At 35.4% G+C, this 22,103-nt stretch overlaps 2 protein-coding genes across 24 annotated transcripts in view; one reads left to right on the top strand and one right to left on the bottom strand.

The window, feature by feature from the left end:
- Positions 1-22,103, top strand: part of DCP1B (decapping mRNA 1B) — a 54,047-nt gene that overhangs the window by 2,875 nt on the left and 29,069 nt on the right. For 2 of the 3 annotated variants that reach the window (XM_025461665.3, XM_025461666.3), the window contains exons 2-3: positions 3,548-3,588; positions 7,930-8,057. In XM_025461665.3, the coding sequence (XP_025317450.1) occupies positions 3,548-3,588; positions 7,930-8,057 (169 nt within the window). Of the gene's footprint in view, positions 1-1,051; positions 1,215-3,547; positions 3,589-7,929; positions 8,058-22,103 lie in introns of all 3 variants that reach the window. The other variant, XM_025461668.3, reaches the window with a different exon arrangement.
- The window catches only part of CACNA1C (calcium voltage-gated channel subunit alpha1 C), a 746,601-nt gene that overhangs the window by 715,293 nt on the left and 9,205 nt on the right, over positions 1-22,103 (bottom strand). The gene's annotated exons all lie outside the window — the stretch shown is intronic.

Below are 22,103 nucleotides of genomic sequence, written 5' to 3'. Positions count from 1 at the left end.
AATTTTGAATGCTTAATTTTTTAATACATGTTAGATTTTATAATAGAGAGTAATAGTAAATCATTAAATTGTACTTTTAAAATTTTAGCTAAAATTCCCCAGAACTAGAAACTATAATTATTTAATGTAGAGGTCTTTGCCTAGAGGACCTAAGAACCTAATAAAATCTTGTTTTAACTATACTCCAGAACCCCAACCCTGGGCTTGGCCCAGAAAGAAAAAAAAAAAAATCTGTTTATCCTTGGATAACTCTGGAGGGACTAGGAAAATACATGAAATTGAGCCATTTCAGCCTTGATAGATCAGAATGTACATTTCCAAAGCCCTTTTTTTGTCCAGGTATAATAGAGTACTTAAAATATGTTTTTTGGGGGGCAGCCTGGGTGGCTCAGCGGTTTAGTGCAGCCTTCTGCCCAGGGCCTGATCCTGATCCTGGAGACCCGGGATCGAGTCCCATGTCAGGCTCCCTGCATGGAGCCTGCCTCTTCCTCTGCCTGTGTCTCTGCCTCTCTCCGTCTCTCTCTCTCTCTCTCTCTCTCTCATGAATAAATAAATAAAATCTTTAAAAAAAATTTTTTTCTTAGATATATGGGGGTTCTTTTCAAAGATTTTATTTATTTGTTCATGAGAGACAGAGAGAGAGAGAGGCAGAGACACAGGCAAAGGGTGAAACAGGCTCCTTGCAGGGATCCCAGGACTCCAGGATCACACCCTGAGCCAAAGGCAGATAGATGCTCAACCGCTGAGCCACCCAGGTGTCCCTGAAATACGTTTTTTAAATCAAAAGATCTGAGTATTCTAGGCTGGTCGCCTCTTTTCAGCAAAGAATCTGAGAGAATAATAAACTAGTTAGTCCAGTAAGACCTGGCAAGAACTCTACTCCAGGTATTCATAATGAAGATTTAAGAAATCCTGATACACTTCAATGCTGATGACAGTGCTCGTGGTGGGCAATATACAAAGTGGATTTTGTTTGGTGCAGACTTTCCTAGTTACAGGTCTGGATCCCAAGGAAAACTCTCCAAAACTGTTGCATATGTTCATTCTACAGGGAGACCAGGTCTGGTATTGGGCTGTGGAAGTCGCCTCTAGTCAGTGAGGGGGAATTTCAAACTTTTTCAGGACGCGTTGCAATTGAAGAGGGCCACAAATTCTTTAACAGTCTTTCAATCAAGAGGTGGGGTCCATTACCTTGAGGCACCGCGCTAAATGAAGTAAGTCAGACAAAGACATACTGATATTGTTTGATCTCACTAATTTGTGGAATCAAAAAAATTGCCTGTTACAAGTTGGAAAGAAATTTCAGGAGAAACATGAACATGCTTTTAACATTTCTGATTCTGGATTTTTCTAAACTAAAATTGGGCATTAATATCTTTTTTTTTTTTTTTTTTTTTTTTTTTTTTAAGAAAAGGTAATTTCCATTACTACTTCATGGAGGAAAAAGGGAAACAAGTCAAAAGCTGTTAGCTTTATATGTGCTTATCTATAGAAACATCCTGATTTGGATCACTAAGATGAAACAGTCTAAGGTCAAATACTGGAAGACATGAAAGTGTTTTGGCCTTGCAGCAAGTGGTCCTTGCAATGCATATAGATAGGCTCTTGTCTAGTTCCTTAACCTGTATTTCTGTTTCAGCTTCTTATCAATGTAACAAATAATATAAATATTTAATTTTTACACATTTATTCTTAAAGGCTCTGTGGACTGTAAATACTTGCCAACTGTACCAATTCGACTTTAGGAATGCCACAAATTTTTAGACTGTTTGGGTAGTATTGATTGTTCTGTAGTGGCCATTTTCTTAGTGATTAATATTGTGGCATTTTAGGTAACGCTTAGCGCTTAAAGTGCACCCAGGATATAGATTTCTCAACAGATAAGAATTAACTATGTTTGTTTACACAAGGAAAGATAATAATGTTTTGGTATCTTTTTTTTTTTCATTTTGACTTTGCATTTTTCAAAGCACACTGGAAGAGGGCCACATTTGAGAAGTAAGACTGTTTTTCACAATACACTGAAGTTATTATATGAACTTGATAATAAATCCAGTTAAAGGATGATCTCTAACTTTCGTACCTATGTTTATATATTAGAGAAAAGACTAAAATTGTTTTAACTGCTATAAACTATTTTTAATTGCATATTCTATTTTTTTTAATGAGGATTAAAATTCTTATTACTAAGTAATTGACTCTTAATATCCATTTGCTCTTTAAAAAGTGTTTGGTGATGTTTGATATAATTTGGGACATAGCGTACTTTGATTTCACTACTCCTAGTACAGTTCTTTGGGCAGAGAATATGTTCCTGAACTAAGGCAGCAGTTTTCACATAGCATACATCAGAATGAGCTGACAGCTAAAAGAATATGAGGTGGGCCCAGAATTTGAGTCAGTAGATCTGGGAGAAGCCCAAGAATTTGCATTTTTATCAAGATCCCAGGTGATGCTGATACTGCTGGTGTGGGGACCATACTTTAACACCCACTGAAGTGAGGTGACCAAGAAAATTGCTGAAATTACATGAGCATATGAGAGAATCATGCTTCCAATGTTTTATGTGCCTTTAAAAAAAGTATCATTTAGTATTAGGCAACGGCCTTATAAAGAGTGTATTTTTCCCCAAAACTACAGAGTACTTAAATTTTGAGTGATTTTAGTAATAGATATTAATAGTAAAATATTAGGAGGTTAAGTAGAATGCTGAAATTAAACCATATAAGTAGCAAAAGTACCTTTTAAATTCTAAATTATAATAATCTGATTAATAATTAAAACATTTTCTTTCGTATGCATGGTACTGACAAACATTTTCATCAGGACCTGGGCTCCTGTCTTCAGAGATATGGAAGATATGGAAGAGAGCCTTTCCATATGAACAGAAATGATAGTATATCACCTTCACTTTATCATTTAAACAGTTTCTCTCAGGTAGATTTCTTGAGTCCTGGCTTATCAATGTTTCTAACCTGATTTTAGAGATCTGGATTAGACTCTAAATATTTCACACCACGTTGGTGATTAATTTGTCTGAAAACTACAGCATCATTGTTCTCTCCTGTGTTGTAGTCAAAGTAGGGTTATTGGCAGATCATCTGCTCTCCTAGGTGACAGGATATGGCAAGAGAAAATAAACTCAGAAAATAGGGATAATGAAATGCGGACACCAATGACTCTGCAGCTTGCCACATATGCAGGTCACAGGGTAGAAGAAAAGGCAGCGCACTTATCATCTCCTCTTTCAAAGGAAATCCGTGGGGTGTATTTTTGTATCTCTTTAGCCAGAGATGTGATGCTGTCCCTGTTTTAGTAAAGGGCGATAATGATGGTTTATTTCATAAATGACAGAAGGAGAATGGCTGCTTCCTCTTGCTTAATCAGCAGAACCATAACCATGCTGAGAACCTGTTCTCCTTTCCCTAAGAATAACCCCTCATGTTACAGGTATTTGGCCTTACTTGAAACTGAATGTTCTCTAACCTCTGAAGTTAAGATTAATGAAGAGAATATACATATTTTGCTGTTTTGTTTTTGTTTTTAGGAAAAGACTGATGTAGAAGGAACCTTATTTGTTTACACAAGGTAAGAGTATTTTACTTTTCTGAAGAAATTACAGTCTTTGAAAGAATATTTTAACTCAATGGTGTCACTCTTCTTCCAAATGTAGTTTTATTTCAAAGAGAAGGAAAAAAAAAAAACCCACCTGAATCTTAGTTTGAAGTTTTTTTGTTTTTTTTTTTTAATTTTTATTTATTTATGATAGTCACACAGACAGAGAGAGAGAGAGAGAGAGGCAGAGACACAGGCAGAGGGAGAAGCAGGCTTCATGCACCAGGAGCCCGACGTGGGACTCTATCCCAGGACCTCAGGATCATGACCTGAGCCAAAGGCAGATGCTCAACCACTGAGCCACCCAGACATCCTCCAGAGTTTAAGCTCTAATATTGAAAAAAAAAAAAAAAAAAAAAAAAAAAAAAAGCTCTAATATTGATGAACTTAAATCTTTGTGTTCTTTTAAAAATAGTATTAAATATATTCTTTGGAAAAAGGTTTTTATTGGTCACCTCCCCACGCCTCTGCCTTTGACTCTTTAAAGAAGTATGCTCCAAAATTAAAGATGTCTTTGAGTCCTTCATTATATAGTTAATAGAATATATTTCAGGATAGATTTAATAAATTCATGTTTTTGATCATTTGCATCAGAAATTGTTAATATCACATAAACACACAGAGACACATAGTATGTATATTGTCTTAATAGTTAAACATTTTATTCACATAAGCATTCACATAAACTGTCCATTATTGTCAGTGGGAGGATGAAGATAAAATACGAAGTCCTAGCACAAACCCTTCTAGAGCTAAGAGCTTCATTGGGGAGGTAGAAAATGCACACACGCACACACCTATATATGTTTTACACATTGGCATTTAAAGATTAAACCCTCCCCCAAAATAAATAAAAACAATAAAAATAAAGATAAACCCCAAAATACAGATAGCCTATCCTCAGTACCATTTGATAGGTGATAAGCAATGGATGGGCTGCTATGATTATGGAAGGCTTTATAGAATTGTTGAGTCTTGAGTAGGCCTCAGGAATAAGGTAGCACTTAACTTGCATAAAGGAGATGGAAGGCCTGTCTCAACAGGAGGAATGGCAGAAACTGAGGCATAGAACCCAGTGTGGTAAAGAGACTAAGGAAAATGACTTTTGGCTACAGAGAGTTTATTTTGGTTTATATCAGTTAGAAGACAGTATGAAAGAGATTTTGCTAGCTTGGAATCAGACCAAGGATTTTGAAATCTATCTTCTTAGCAGTAGGGAGTCACTGAAGGTTTACGAACAGGGAAGAATAGAGTATGGCAAAATATGTGGGGAAAGTCAGTGTCTTAGCATTATGAGGATGCACTGGTTCTAGAACAAGTTGGAGTTAGAGAAGACATTGAGAAGATTATTGCAGTGGAGTAGATAAGAGATGATGGAAGTATGGACTAGAATGGTGGAAGTTGAGATTGAAAAAATTTCTTGAAAGATTGCACATTTAGAAGGCATGACGAGAGATGCCTGGGTGGCTCAGCGGTTAAGCGTCTGCCTTTGGCTCAGGGTGTGATCCTAGGGTCCTGGGGTTGAGTCCCACATCAGGCTCCCTGCGTGGAGCCTGCTTCTCCCTCTGCCTGTGTCTCTGCATATCTCTCTCTATCCTCTCTCTCTCTCTCTGCCTCTCTCTCTCTCTCTTTTTCTCTCTCTGTCTCTCATGAATAAATAAATCTTTTAAAAAAAAACATGGTGAAATTTTTTAAAATCTAAGAATTTGAAATAGAAGACTGAAAGAATGACAGAATCATGAGCAAAATGGAAAGGCAGGAAGTGGAGAATCTAGTTTGAAGGTAATTTTATTTTGAAATCATGATTGTAGAGTGATGGCAGGGCATTGAAATGAGATGCTGGGAGCCTCAGGACAGGTCAGGGATGGAGATACAGAGCTTGGACTCATCTGCCTTAAACTGGTTGTTGAAGCCATGAGAGAACAAGCATTCTCTGAAGGAGAAGAAAGTGATGAGGGCTAGTGGTTGAGTTTTAGGGGCCCAGAGATACAGAGAGGAGTTAGCCATACAGATAGAAGCAAAACAAGAACGTTGTGGAGAGGCACAGTGCAAGAATGGCAGAAGAGTGCAGAGTTGGAGGCAGAAGCCACAGGGGGTGGAAAGAAAGGAACAAATGAGCAAGGCCTTCAGAGTAGGTAGAGGAGGCTGGCTTATTCACAGTTTCAGAAAAGTGGTGGGAGTGCAAGAGCCATGGCTACTTTAGTTTACATTAGTTCTAAAGCATTCCAAAATCACCAGAACATACCACCAAGTGAGTATATGCTACTCTTGAGAATTTTGAAGTGTGAAAAGAAAACCAAATGGATGAACCCTGACTTATACCAAGCGTACACACACACACACACACACACACACACACACACACACACACCGTGCATTTCTCATTCACTTCTTACAGCTCTACTACTGTTTTGAGAAGTGAAAGATGTATTAATATACACAAATGATTTGTTTTAGGGATTTTTAGTAGGCCCTCTCTCTCTTTTTTTCTTTTTTTGGCTGCAGAAGATTAACAAATTATACAAGTATTTTCTCTTTGTACCCAAACCAAATACAAGTTTGCATTTTCAAGTGTTTTTTAATATACTCTGAGTTCTAAATGGAGCTGTCAGTTAAACCATTAGGTTTAACTCTTTCCCTGTTCCTTAATCTCTTCCCCAAATCTGACTCCTCAAGAGTCAGATTTTCCCATCTCCCCCTTCCTGGGGGATGGACCAATCACCCCACCATCAGATGGATGCCAGATTGTAGCACATTGGTCTTTCCTCAGTAGAGAATAACAAATGCTCATAAAAGTCAGAAGGGAGCTTTTAGTACAGGTAATGGAGCTGCTGGTGATAATATTTTGACTTGTGTTATGGATATTGCTTTAGAGGAACTGGCACATTCATCCCCTGAGCCTATTTTATAAATTAGGAGATGGTATAGTAACTGTACTATTGGAGAGGCGAGGTCCTGTTGTGATAATGAAATCCTTGAAGAATCAAATTCTGATTCTGAATAAAAACACCTAATCCCATTTTAAAAATTATTTCTTTTCTTTATTTCCTCCCATGGCTTGCTTTCTGTAATACAGAGTTCATAGAGACACCCACTGGTGATTTTTGAACTTGACACTTTCAGAGGACCCTCTCTCAGAGATCTTGGGAACTCTTTTTTCATTCTTCCTTGGAATTTAAATTAAAATGATTATCACAGTTATTCTAGTATGTATTATTTGCACACCACCACTTTACCTTTCTATAAAATGTTAGGCAAGGATTGCCTTCCATCAGTTTTAAAATTGGAAGTCTCAAAAGAAAACTCTGTAAGTAGTACTGTTGATGAATTTTACTTCTTTAGTGGCATCAAATGGTTAAGGTGAAGTAAGACTAAAATGTAAACACTTTTTCTCCCTATTGCTCAGAACATTTCTGTGGGTTGGTTACCCTGCTGCCCTAGTTTAAAGTAAATAAATGAATTCTGCTTGGTTTAGTTTCAGCATAGAAGCATTTGGTGTTTCATTTGTCATTTGATTCAGCTAGTGGCACCAGAAGTTGCACAGTTGTATTACTATATGGCTGTCACCCAAGAGTAGACAAATGCACATGTAGTTGTTAGAGTTACACTCTGTGTAATTTGGGCTCTTTCTGCCTGTCAGAGTAGGCACTGAAGGCATTCAGTGAAATTAAAAATAAAAAGTCACTAAATGACACATTTTTACAGAAAAAAACTCTTATAGTAGTTTATCGGGTGGTTTCCTTTATATTGAAGAAAACAAAATAACTGCTTCTTGCATTAAATTCTACAGTCTTTTAATTATATCTTATTCTAGGTTCGTTGACCAGAGTGGCATCATTTCTCCAAGAAATTTTACAACTGCAATTTCAAACCAACACTAACATTTTCTATGAAAAATTTCTTCCTATGATCATGATGTGCACTCTATATTAACTATCAAGGTTCTTTCAAAGTATCCATGAGTAATTTTTTTAAGTGATTATTATTTCTGCATTAAAGGAGTTTACAACCTAGGTGGGGAAGCAAGATATCTATACACACATAGCTAAATAAGTAGGACTTGATTTTGCCCAAGGAACAGGAGTGGCAGTCATGCTGTGTGTACTACAAGTAGTACATGAATTAGCATACGTCAGTCCTATTAGCCAGGAGTAAAGAGTCAGTGCTTTATATGTGTGCAGTCTGCTTGAACAAAGCTGTCTATACAGATCAAAAAGTTGAGAAACACATTCGAATAGTACTTCTACTGAAGTACTGAGTCTACTGAAAGTGGACTCCTGTTGAATAATTTGTCTTTTGATATCCTCCCTACAGGTCTGCTTCTCCAAAGCATGGATTCACCATTATGAATAGGTTGAGCATGGAAAACAGGACAGAACCCATTACTAAAGACCTGGATTTCCAGCTCCAAGACCCTTTCCTTCTCTACAGAAATGCCAGATGTGAGTCTTTCTTAATGCATTGAATAGTTTTATTTCTGCAGTTTGGCTAAGTGTTTAAAACTGTATGGTAGATGTCTTTGTGTTTGTGTTTGTTATCAGTGACGACTCATAGGGTCATCAGTTAGCTCGGGAAATGCATGTCCAATGAGGGAATAGCTTCTTCCTTGTGAAAGTTTAAATGAAAACTATGTGAATATGATGATGTAAGTATTTGAACCCTTACAAATAGCTTCTTCTGTGGCTAGACCTGTTTGTAGTGTGAACCCATGAGAGATTTTAAACCTCAGTAGGGCTGAGTGAGGCAAATCTTTGGTCAGGAGACTCCAGAGGAGTAGACCCTTAGGCAGTGCTACAAATACAGAATTAATGATTCAGCTAGTGGCATTTTTTCCTTGTGTATCACTTCTGACTAAGCATCCTGATAGAATATTGGAGGGAGAGGGCCAGTATTCTAGAATTGCCATCTTTTGAACACATAGTAAATGAAAAACCGAAGTCCAAAGAGTTTTGGTCATTACGGATTTTGTAACACTTTGTAATGTTGAAGTTATATTAGGTAAGTAAATGGTCCTTGTCTGATTCAAAATGAGTAGCAATCACCTATCCAATATTCTCTCTCCATTTTACTCTTGTAATTATCTGACCACTTGTGTTGGACTACTGGGCAGCCCAGAGAAAAATTGCTGAAAAATACATGAACTGCAGGAGCATCTCCATACACAGAAAAACGAGAGCATACCTAAATATAAATTGTATGTGTATGCACATGCTCTGTGCTTTGTGCATAACTTTCAGAAAGACCTGGCAGTTAAATGTTTTCCATACATTTTTCACCTTTGCTCTTGAGATCAAAATACAAGAATTTGCCAACTGTATACTATTCAGTGTAATTTTAATAATGAATATAATGCAAATATTATTTAATGTTTCAACTGCAGTGAATTGTTTTGAAATAAATGTAGCATTTTAATTTAATTATATTCACATATAATCAGTTTGCCATGTTAAGTGGTCATCTGTTATTTAAAGAATACAGTTAAGTTCTTTGAGAAAAAAAGCCATTAAAACTGTGACGTGACATCAGTGTTAAGTCCTGTGAAATGAAAAATTTAGTAATATAAAGAAATATTTTATTCTTTACTCCTATTTCTTTCCTAGGAGTGTAGTTAAATCAATTGTAGCTAATAGTTACTTGAATTATTTGTGTGCTTATAGTTATGTCTGGTTTATTTCTTTTAGATTATTAGATTCTGTGTCAAATTAGTATATAATTCAAATCCTAATAATATAATCAGAAAAATAAATATAAAATAAATGAATATTAGTGATTTATAAGAGTCGTGTTTGGTTGTTCTTATTTTGGATAAATACTTGGCCTAGTTAGTATAGATAATATTTTATTTTAAATTCTTATCACAGTATTATATATCACATACTATATCAAAAATATAAAAATACAGACTCTCTTTAATGTAGTTGATTTAAAAAAATAACTTTCCTAAGTCCCACAGGGTTTATCTGGTAGGAAATACACTGTTTGGTTGTAATAAACATATCAAACCTTACCTTGGCTCTAGGCCTCTGCTGGTAGCTTCTGATGGCAAGTGGCCATGGAGCCCTGGACATGTAGCCAGTCTGAACTGAGCTGTGCTGTGAGTGTAAAATACACATTGATTTGCAAAGACTTATAGTACACAAATAAAGATTAAGGAAAGCTCTCATTAATAATTTTATATTGATTTATCTGTTGAAATGATAATATTTTGAATCTATTGAGTTAAATAAAATATATTATTAAAATTAATTTCACCTGCTTTTAATTTTTTTATTTAAAATTATATGTGTGGCTCACATTATGGTTCACATTATATTTCCATTGAACAGCATTGTCCTAGGCATTTTAATTTATTTTACCGTATTTCATAATCACAACTTTGTAGGGCAGACATTTCACTGTCATTTTGCAGATGAGAAAAGTGAGGCTCAATGAGATGATAGATCTGAGAGAAACCCATAAATTCTGCTTTTTTTTTTTTTTTTTTTTTTTGCTTCTACACCCCCTGTACTGTTCTCTATACTATTGAACATGAATGCAGATTGAAGGCAGCCTTTTGGATGCATAACAAAATATTTCTATAAGAAAGAAATGAAATTAGTTGAACAGCAAAGAACGGAGGGGATTGGATCCATTTACCTTTCTGGGCTTATTTGCTTTTTATTTTCCCCTTAATATCTGATACTAATTACCTTTGTAGCCATAGTCTTTGGTTTTAGTGTATTTGTAAAAGCCTTTTCGGTCTCTGCCATCAAAGGTTCACAGAAGACTTTACCCCGGGTTGCTTTCAGGGTCTCAGATACCTCTCAAATGTGTCTAAAGAATTCAAATATTTTATGTAATAATCCTATATGGTTTACATATTCTCTAATAACATACAGATTGTCCTTTGAACAGTAAAGCCAGCTTCACCTAAGAATGGTTTTTAAGACTCTACTCCTCAAGACTTTTATAATCAAGAATCTCTGTATAGTCTTGGCATTTCACTTTGGCCTAGGTATGTCATAGGCCATATTTGGACAGATAGAGTTGATTTAGGTTTGTGGTGAGTTTTCTCATGGGTTGTTTTAGAGTCAGTAAGTTAAAAAAAAAAAAAAAAAAAAAGAATACCTAGAGAGGCAATTATCCCTGTCCTAGAGGGGATGAATTTAGAAAAGCAAAATCAAAGAATAAAAATCTTAAAATTTCTTCATTTAATTAAAAAAAATGACGTTTATAAATAAGTAACTTTGAATTTTGACCAAGCACAAAACATACAGTTTTATTACATTAAAGGATTTATAGTTTTTAAACTTGGCTGTACTAGGGTTTGACCTATATAAGCTTTAAAAGTAAGACAGCTGTTAATTAAGGGCAGAAATTCATTTATTCAGCAAACATTTACTGAATGAGCATTTACTGTCTGCCAGGCACTATGTCAAGGCTTTATATGGGTTATTTAACTCATAACTTTTTCTTGGAAATGTTGTTATTCTTGTTTAATAAATGAGGAAGCTGAGATTAAAGAGATTGAAGTCATTTGCCAGGGTCCATGACAATTTTGAGGTAGAAATAGCATTTGAATTGAGAAAGCCTAACTTTTATAAAAGCCCAGGCCCAAGCAGTGAAATTTCTAACACATATGAATGATGCATTTGTCTTTGCGTCTTAATGATGCATTTATCTTTTAAGAAATACTTAGTCTTTTTATTGCACACTCAAAAGTTTAAAAAGCAAGTTTATTTTTTTAAGTTGAGAATCTCTTGTATCTCAGTTATTAGAATATCAAAAACCAATGTAACAAAAAGCTTAATTTGACCATTTCTTTTCTAGTATAGTCCTTTGTTTAGCAACTAAAGACCATTTAGTTGTAAGTTACAGACAGCCGAGGCACGTAGATTTCAGAATTAGACCAACATGTTGATTAGAATGAAATTCTTTTAAGCTGCTTGATTTCATTGCAGACATAAGCCTGGAGCTTAGAGGAAATGATAAAAGGCAAAATCAAGATATTTAAGATCAAAGTTGTTTCAGAAACTCCTCCTCAGTTTTAAAGTGAATTTACCATATTGGATAGTTTTATATTCAGAAAGAAATACAATTTAAATCCTTTATTAACATTTGTAGGATCTGGGAAAAACTTTAAATAATGGAATGTGGTACACAAAATGAAAATAATTACAGACAGTCCTCGTCTTTCAAATAGGCCATGACCTGGCAGTTCCCTTTTGAAGTAATTTGTTGGTGGACTCTGGTTAAACGTGGCATATTGAACACATTCCTATGGTTTTCCTAAAACTGTTGAAATGACAGTAAACGAATAGGGATGCCTGGGTGGCTCAGTGGTTCAGCGCCTGCCTTTGGCCCAGGGCGTGATCCTGGAGTCCCGGGATTGAGCCCGCACTGGGCTCCCTGCATGGAGCCTGCTTCTCCCTCTGCCTGTGTCTCTGCCTCTCTCTCTCTCTCTCTCTCTCTCTCTCTGTGTGTGTCTCTTATGAATAAATTAGTAAAATCTTTTTAAAAAAATGATAAATGAATAAAAAGAGACATAAACCCACAGAGGTGGAGGATGCATTTCATGAAAATGATGAAGTAAATAAGAAAGAGGAAGATATGCTATGATAGCTTTATTAATTTATTAACTTTGTCTCCCTACAGAATATTATATATCTCTGCTCTGTTGATGTCAGACTTGACTACATGATTTGATTCCTCCCCCCACTGACCCACCCTTCAGGGAAGATATATAGTGTCCCTGTTGACCTCAAGCATGGTCATGTGAGTTGCTTTGGCCAGTAAAATGTGTGTAGATGTGGTTTGTGTCACTACTGAGCAGATACTTTAAGAACTAGTTCATGATTCACCATGTTTCTTTTCCTTCTTCTGTGATGACCAGCAGTGTTCTAGGCAGAGGCTGCTCTGTCAGCCTCAGTCCTAGATTGAAAATAACATGGCACAGAGGAAAAAATGACCCATGATGGACATGTAATGTGCACAAGAAATAAATCTTACTCATTGAAAGCCATTGGGATTTTGAGGATCATCTGTTACTGAAGCATAATTTGGCCTGTTACGACTGATACATAAGCCATCCAGGAAAAGGGGGATCCAAACACTGGATGGAGGTTAAGGAATTCTGAGAACAATGGTAAAGAGGAATCCCATAATGACCCCTGTGCAACCAAAGATAAGTCAGTCTAAATTAAAGTATAAGGATAAAGGGCTTGGGAAGGGTATCCAATAAAAACTTTACAAATAATACTTTGAGTCTTGGCACATTTCCAGTTTCTTGTTAAGAAAGTTTGATGATGCTATAGAAACAGAAAACTAAGAGAGGGAGGGATAAGTCCCAACAAAAGGCAATTCTTAATTCCTGGGAAAACAAAATATTGTAAAAGAAAGGAGATATAATCATAGTACACTATATGGCTCTGCAGATTATAATAATTATAAATGCAGGGGATCCCTGGATGGTTCAGTGGTTTAGTGCCTGCCTTCGGCCCAGGGCATGTTCCTGGAGTCCCAGGATCGAGTCCCACATCGGGCTCCCTGCTTGGAGCCTGCTTCTCCCTCTGCCTGTGACTCTGCCTCTCTCTCTGTGTGTGTCTCTCATGAATAAATAAATAAAATCTTTAAAAAAATAAATTATAAATGCAGAATATAAAGAGTTTTATACTTATATTAGAAGGATGAAGGAGAGTGTGTGTTTGTGTCCTAAAGAAGCTAAATCTTTTTCAATGACCTTTAAAAAAAATCAGGAAGTAGTGTATATACAATATATAGAAAAAGAAGTTTAAATGCCAGAAGAAAAGTTGGATGAGAAATAAATGGAGAGCAGTAATCAGGAATGTAATGGTTAGAGAGGAGGTCTGCTATTTGTAATAACAAATTATAAGCCTTATAGTATAGGACTATTTAAATTATGTACATGTATTATTTTGATAATTAAAAATTTTTAATTGGACATCAATACATAAAAACAATATTTTAGTTGGTGATTAGGTTTCTGAGTCAACTCACAAGAGTCTTTGTAGCCCATTGTACACATACTGAAGAGTAGCACGCTAACCTTATAATGATACACATGTGAAATATAGCATTAGCATGTATAGCATTTCTATAGGAAAATTCACTCGAGTAAAACTTACCTATATCCCCAAAAGTATAACTTCCTTAGCTACAGGGTCTTGTAGTGCTCATTTGTATGAACAAATTATTTGTAAGGGTAAGTATTCATATAAATTATATTTTCGCATGTTTGGTAATAATAAAGTAAGCTGAAGCTTTCTCAGACAATTGCTAAGTCCTAGTTCAGTAGTGGTTCTGCTATTCTCTCCTTTCCCTTCCCACATCCATTCCAGTTCAGACTTTTCATTACCTGTTAGTTAGGAGTATTTTTTAACTCCTTATAACAAAAAGGGATTAAGCTTCCAGCACCAGCCAAAGTATAGTAAGTTCACTATCAGACATCTCTCCCACTGTTTAGAACTAAAAGTTCTAAATACAAAAAGCAACTAAGTGAAGATTCTGAAAGTAAATAACAGGCATATTGGGAAAGGAAATAAAAAACTGAAGAACAACCAGAATGGTGGTGAATTTCTGGATTTTAATCTTCTGTCCCGATGGCGACTCAAGAGTGGGCCACGTTGCAAAACTATGGACAAGAACAACAAAAACTAAGAGGAAACTCCTCTTTTTAGTTCAGGAACTGGAAAAATAGACTTCTGTGAACTACAAAGCATGAAAAAGAATCTCCCTCTTTCCCCCTTTTCTCTCTCCTAGCCCTACCCTGAAGCCAGTTGCAGTGCAAAGCTGAACTGCCACTGGGGCAGTGATGATGATGGCACAGTCACCTAGAGATCCCAAGAAACTGCCTATCTCTGCCACAGTAACTGGAAACCAGGGCCCCTGTGGTCTAAAGACTTAGCGGGGGTTAGGGGAGGGATGGTGGTGGTAATTCCTATTATACATTTTAATCTCTTTCTTTTGCTTCACTCTGTGAGCAGCCCAAACTATGCAGACTGCCTGGCTGCAATAAGCTAAAACTCAGAGACATCCTGGCTATAGCCAGAGGTCTAGGAAAAAGGGTCTGAGAGCTGGAGAGTTGGGGAGATTCTAGAGGAGAAAGCTGAATAAGAGCTCCTAATTCTGATTATGAACTGACACAAGTCCTGGTCTTACCTGTGAGATTCACATACATGTAACAAAGACAAATATAGCAAAGGCTTTGATAACTCACCTACAATATAAACCACCGTCCTAAGTGGTATATATGTAAGGCAAGCACAATTTTGAAATGGAACTGACATGGGAACCATTTCCCACAAAAGGCAAGAGAGAACTTTCTATCTAAACCTAAATGAGTTGGATACCTTCTCAAACAAAATAAACATTCTCTGGGGGTGGTTTTAAGAGTGCTTGGAGTCTCACAACACAGCCAAAATGTTGGATATTTGGTATAATCCAAAATTTTTTATCATATAAAGAAGCAGGAAAATCTGATCAGCTCTCAGGGGGAAAGCCAATTAATAGATGGCTACCCTGAGATGATCTAGATTTTGGAATTATAAGACAGTGGCTTTAAGACAGTTGTTATAACTATGTTCCATGAAGTAAAACTGGATACTCTTAAAATGAATGTAAAGAGAAGGGGGATCCCTGGGTGGCTCAGCGGTTAGGCGCCTGCCTTTGGCCCAGGGTGCGATCTTGGAGTCCCGGGATCAAGTCCCGCGTCGGGCTCCTGGCATGGAGCCTGCTTCTCATTCCTCCTGTGTCTCTGCCTCTCTCTCTGTCTATCATAAATAAATAAATAAATCTTTAAAAAAATGAATGTAAAGAGAAATTCTCTGCAGAGAAATAGGCGTGAAAAGAACCAAATGAATAATTTGGAACTAAATAATCCAGTATTCACTGGATGACCTTAATGGCAGAATACAGATGACAGAGGAACAAAGAGTCAGCAAACTCCGAGAGATCAGTAGAAATTATCCACCCTGAAGAATATAGAGGAAACAGATCAAAACAGAACAAACAAATACAGCAACCTGTAGAACAATATCAAATCTGAATTTGTGTCATTGGAGTACAATAAAAGGAGAAAAAGACTTGTTTAGAATTTTTTTTTTTTAAGAAATAATGACTGAAATTTTTCCAGTCTTAGTGAGACACGAATATATGCAGTCAAGAAACTCACAAACCCCAAACAGGATAACCCAAAGAAAACCATGCCTCTTAAACATCATAATGAAACTGCTGAAAAACTGATTTAAAAAAAAAAAATCATGAAAGCAACCAGTGGAAAATGATACATATGGAGGAAAAATGTTTTGAATGACTACAGATTTCTCTTCAGAAACCTAAAGCCCATATTGACAGTGAGGCAATATTTCAAAGTGCTGATATTAAAAGAACTGTCAACTTAGAATTCTATCTCCAATGAAAATATTCCTTGAGAATTAAGGTGAAATTAGGCATCCTCAGATAATAGAAAATTTTAAAAGAATTGTCAGCTGATCTGCTCTAAAAATAAATGCTAAAAGTTCTTCAGACTGAAGGGAAATTATGCCAAAGGGGAAGTTGGAACTGGAGGGTGCCTTAAAAAGAGCAACATATTTATGTTGCTTATTAACTTTGTCTCCCTACAGAATATTATATATCTCTGCTCTGTTGATGTCAGACTTGATTACATGATTTGAATTAGTATAATGTATATATGTACATATATACATATATATACATATATGCACACATACACACTAATAGTATATATTTATAATATACTATATAATACGCTATACTAGTTACTAATATAATTATGCTATACTAGTTACTAATATACTCTTAGTGTGTATATATATTTTTTATATATATACTATTTTATGTACATATATGTATTAATTTTCCTCCTTTCAAGATCTTTAATGCACAGGATTATTGAAAATGAAAGTTGTAGTGTTGTCAGGAGGGGGGGGTTAATATATGTAGATGTGATATCTATGACAACTATAATATAAAGAGGGAGAGTAGGGGGACCTATATAATTATAAAGCATTTACATTTACTTGAAGTAGTAAAATGAAAACTGTAATGAGTGTGAAGTTAGGTATCTATATTGTGATTCCTAAAGCAACCACTAAAAAAAAAAAAAAAATACAGAGAAATATAGATACCAATAGATAAAATAGAATACTAAAAACATTTCAAATAGTACATAATTAGGCAAGAAATGAGTTAACAGCAGAGCCAAACATAAGAAAGACAAACAAAACAGTAGATCTAAATCTAACCATATTAGGTACATTAAATGTAAATGGCCTAAACATACCACTTAAAAGACAGAGATTGTCAGATTGGATAAAAAAAAATCATGACCCAACAATATACTGTTTATTTAAAAATCCACTTTAAATGTCATGATACAGATAAGTTAGAGGTAAAAGAATGGAGAAATGCATATACCATGCAAATACTAATTAAAAGAAAGCTGGAGTGACTATTAATATCAAGACAAACATTAGAACGAAGACCAGCAATAAAGAGAGACATGACGTAATGATAAACGGATCAGTTTATCCAAAATACATAACAATCGTTATTATGCTCTGAATAACAGAGCTTCCAAAAAGTGTGAAGCAAAAAGGAATAGGAATAAAAGAAGAAATAAATCCACAATTATACTTGGAGACTTCTGTACTCTACTTTCTATAATTGGTAGAACGAATGGACAGAAAACAGCAAGGCTATAGAAACCTGAACAACATCAACTTACTTGATTTAATTGACATTTGTATAACATTCCATCTGACATGAGCAGAATACGCATTCTTCTCAAGTGCACATGGAACATTCCCCAAGATAAACTTCATGTGTCATAAAGCAAACCTTAAAATTCTTGAAGAAATTGAAATCATACAAAGGATACTCTCTGACCACAAAGCATTTGAACTTAGAAATCAGTAAAAGAAAGTTATGTGGAACATCCCCAAATGATTGGAAATTGAACAACACTTTTCTAAATAACTCGTGTGTCAAAAAGGGAGACAAATTAGAAAATATATGAACTGAATAAAAATGCAAATATATGTCAGACATCTGAGGTAGGCTTAGTGGGAAATTTATGGCATCAAATACTTATGTTAAAAAAGAAGAAAGCTTTCAAATGAATAATTCATGCTTTCACTTTAAGAATTTTTAAGAGAGAAGCAAAACTCAAAGCAAGCAGAAGGAAAAAATAAAAATAAGCACAGAAATCAATGAAACAAAAACAATAGAAAAAATCAATGAAACGAAAAGCTGATTCTTTGAAAAGAGTCAATAAAACTGATAAAACCCCAGCCAGACTGATCAGGGGCGGAGGAGGTGGGGTGGTGGCAAGGAGAAGACACAAATGAGCAGTATCAAGAGTGAAAGAGTGAGTCTTTACAGAATTAAAGATACTGTGGTCTACTCCATGTCCGTCAATTTGACAACTTAGTGGAACAGACTAATTCTTAGAAAAACACAAATCACCAAAATGTACTCAAGAAGTAAATAACCCAAATAATCACATATCTATTAAATAAGTTGACTTTGTTGTAGAAGTTTAAAACCTAACAAAGAAAACTTCAGGTCCAAATGGATTCATTGGTAAATACTACCAAACATTCAAAAAAAGAAATAATACTAATTTTACACTAATTTTACAATCTTTTCCAGAAAACAGAAGAAGGAGTACTTCCCAACTTACTTTGTGAGCACCATTATCCTGATACCAAAACAAAACAAAGACATTACCAGAAAAGAAAATTATAGACCAATATTCCACATAAACATAGATATAAAAGTCATCAACAAAAACATAGGCAAAATAATGTTGATAGCAACAGTGTTCACAGTAACCAAAATGTGGAAACAACCCAAATGTCCAGTGGTGGATGAATGGATAAACAATATGTGGTATATACATACACTGGAATATTATTACACCTTTAAAACGAATGAAATCCTGATACATGCTATAACATGGGTGAACCTTTAAGACTTTATGCCAAGTGAAATAAACCAGACACAAAAGGACAAATACTGTATGATTCCACTTGCATGAAGTACCTAGAATAGTTGAATTCATAGTGACAGAAAGCAGAATAGTGGTTACTAGGGGCTGGAGAGAGGAGAGAATGGAGAGTTAGTGTTTAATGTGTTCAGAGGTTTAGTTTGAGATGATAAAAAAGTTCTGGGGCTAGGTGGGACTAATGGTTGCACAACATCATGGATGTACTTAATGCACTGAACTGTACACTTAAATGTGGTTAAATAGTAAGTTTCATGTTATTTGTTACCACACACATACAGCAATACTAGCAAACTGAGCCCAGGAACATATAAAAAGGACGATATAGCATTAATCTTATAGTTTGCAACTGGCTTATCCCCTCCATCCAAAACCACTATTAGATTTATCTTCCTAAAGCATAATTCTGATCAAGTGATTTTCCTACTCAAATCTTAAATGCCGGGATCCCTGGGTGGCGCAGAGGTTTGGTGCCTGCCTTTGGCCCAGGGCGCGATCCTGGAGACCTGGGATCAAGTCCCATGTCGGGCTCCCGGTGCATGGAGCCTGCTTCTCCCTCTGCCTGTGTCTCTGCCTCTCTCTCTCTCTCTCCCTCTCTCTGTGACTATCTTAAATAAATTTAAAAAAATTATTAAATGCCTACCAAGTAAACATTTTCATCAGGTGTCTAAAGCCTGCTATAGTCAGGTCCCAGTTTACCTGTCTGGCCAAGTCCACCATTACTTTCACGCACTTGTCTTCTGTTTTAACCAAACAACTATATGCTTTCCCAGAATACTCTTTAATTTCTTATCTCCATGCTTTTGAACATGCTTCTTATTTTTCCTCCTTGAATTCTCTCCCTAACCCTGACTAATCTCTACCATATAAATTCTCATATTTCAAAACCCAGCTGAAAGTGGACTTCTCCCTAATGCTTTTGTAATTCCTCTATCTAGTTGTAATTTCTTGCTGCAACATGTACTGTCTTATGTTGACTTTTGGGAGTGTTTATTGAGCACTTGTCTGTTGATAGGGTTCTGTGCTAGGTTTCAAGAGTTCAATAATGAATAAGACACATTCCTTCCCTCTTAGAGTTTACTATCTTAGCACACAGGACAGACATATAAATGTTTGAAATACTCTAAAGGCTGAGCTGGGAATATACAACAAGCACTTACTAGTACTTATATTTTACCATATATCTGTCTTAGTTTCTCTATTAGAGTGCGCATGCTCCTACGAGGCAAGGTATCGTACTCCCCTGCAGCACTCAATTCCTTGCATAAAGTGTGTACCATTAAATATCTGCAATGAATACTGAACTGTTTTTATTAGATTTCTTTATTCAAGGCAACCTATAAAGTTTAACGAACAATTGCACACTATTTCTTCAATCTTTTATCTTTTGGGGCATTATCCAACAGACAGTAAAAATAACTTAAAGCTCTGGGTGATTCCTGGATAGAATCTCAAAATACCAAACAATTTCAGCAGCTTACATAGGAATTCCTCTGTTCCTCAAGGTTGCTTTTATACAGATAGTAGTCATATTTACCTAAAAGTTCCTAGAAATTATTGCAAGTTGTGAGAATTAGTATATCCTCATCTTGAGAAATTTAATAACTCTAGTAAGAGATCTATAATGTGGGAGAGTTAATATAATGTGAAAGTCCTTTATGAAACTTTTAAGTTTTAAAAAACATCATTTTATAGGATGTTTCCTTCAAATTGTTTTACTTTAAAAAAAAAACAAATTGTTTTACTTTTATTGAGACATTCTGATTTGATATTTAAGTTTATTCACTACACCAAAGTTGGTATTTTAATTACGATACATGAAAACGGGTCATGTTCCTATTTTCCAGTGGCCCTGTCAAACGACAATAATATGGCTTAAACAGTAAGGTTTATGTATAGATATTTTATCTGAGAGTTAAATAAATCCTTTTTTCCATGTTTGTAGAAGCAACCAAATCTATAACACTTTATCAAAAATAGTATTACCAAACACTAGATTTAAATTGAATCTTGTAAGCATTAACCATAAAAGACAAAATAAGTTGTACCCCATCAAAAGGAAAAATTTCATCAAATCAAAAACTTCTATTCTAAAGATACCTTTTAGAAAATGAAAAGGCAAGCCACAGACTGGGAAAAAATATTCACATTGCATATATCTGACAAAGTACTTATATCTAGAATATATAAATAACTCTTAAAACTTAATAATAGACAAAACGCAGTTTAAAAATTGGCAAAATATTTGGGGTGCTGGCTGGCTCAGGTGGTTAAGCATCCAACTCTTGATTTCAGCTCAGGTCATGATCTCAGGGTCATGAGACTGGGCCTCTGCATTGGCTCAGTGCTCAATGACTCTGTTTCTCTCTCTCTCTCTCTCTCTCTCTCTCTCTCAAATAAATCTTTTTTTAAAAAATGGCAAAATATTTACAGACACTTTACAAAAAGAAGGTATATAAATAGCCAAGAAAGAGATGCTCAACAATAATCATCAGGAACTTCTAAGTTACTGTGTGTAGCAATAGCTTATTCCTCCTTATTGCTGTGTAGTATTCTGTAGCATGAGAATAGTGCAGTCCTTTAACTTATTCTCCTGTTGATGGATATCTGAATTATTTCTAGTTGTGAACTATTGTGAATAAAGTTGCTATGAGCATTCTGGCCCATGGTTTTAGTATATGTGCTGCCAAAGTGAGCACTGGCCCATGGTTTTTAGGTAGATATATGCACTTACTTGTTTTGAGTTTTTAACAACCACTTCATATAAAGATTTGTTTAGCTTTGATAGATACTGCTGAACACTTTTCTAAAGTTATGTGCCTATTTGTTCTCTTTCCAATAATGTCTAAGAGTTCCAATTGCTTCGTATCCTTGTCAACACTTAATATTGTTCCTTTCAACTTGAACTATTCTAGGAATTCTGAAGCGATATCTCATTGTGGCTTTAATCTGCATTTTGCCATAACTAATTGTGTTGAGCACTTTTCATATGTTATTGCACATTGGATAGATATGCAAATTAAAACTAGCACAAGGATACTACATTACTTAGTAGAGTAGCCAAAATTTTAAAAACTGACATTATCCAAGTGTTAATGTGAGTGTTTAACAACTGAAACTGTCATACATTGATTTTGGGAGGGTAATATGGTCAACCAGTGGAGAATGGTTTGGCAATTTCTTATAAACATAAGCATAATTATCATAGGATTCAACAGGTCGCACTCATAGATATTTACTTAAAGGAAATGAAACCACATGTCCACATAAAAACTTTTACTCAAATGTTCATAGCATTTTTATTTATAATAGCCAATAAAGCCTCCCAAAAAACCTTGGAAATAACACAGATGTCTATTCATCAATAAGTGAATGGACAAATTGGTATATCCATGTATCCCTACTGCTTAGCAATAAAAACAAATGAGCTACCAATTGGTTCAACAACATGAATGAATTTTAA

The sequence above is a fragment of the Canis lupus genome, chromosome 27 (genome assembly GCF_003254725.2).
Source record: "Canis lupus dingo isolate Sandy chromosome 27, ASM325472v2, whole genome shotgun sequence".
Taxonomy (NCBI): Eukaryota; Metazoa; Chordata; class Mammalia; order Carnivora; family Canidae; genus Canis; species Canis lupus.
This window is presented reverse-complemented; position numbering and strand designations above follow the sequence as displayed.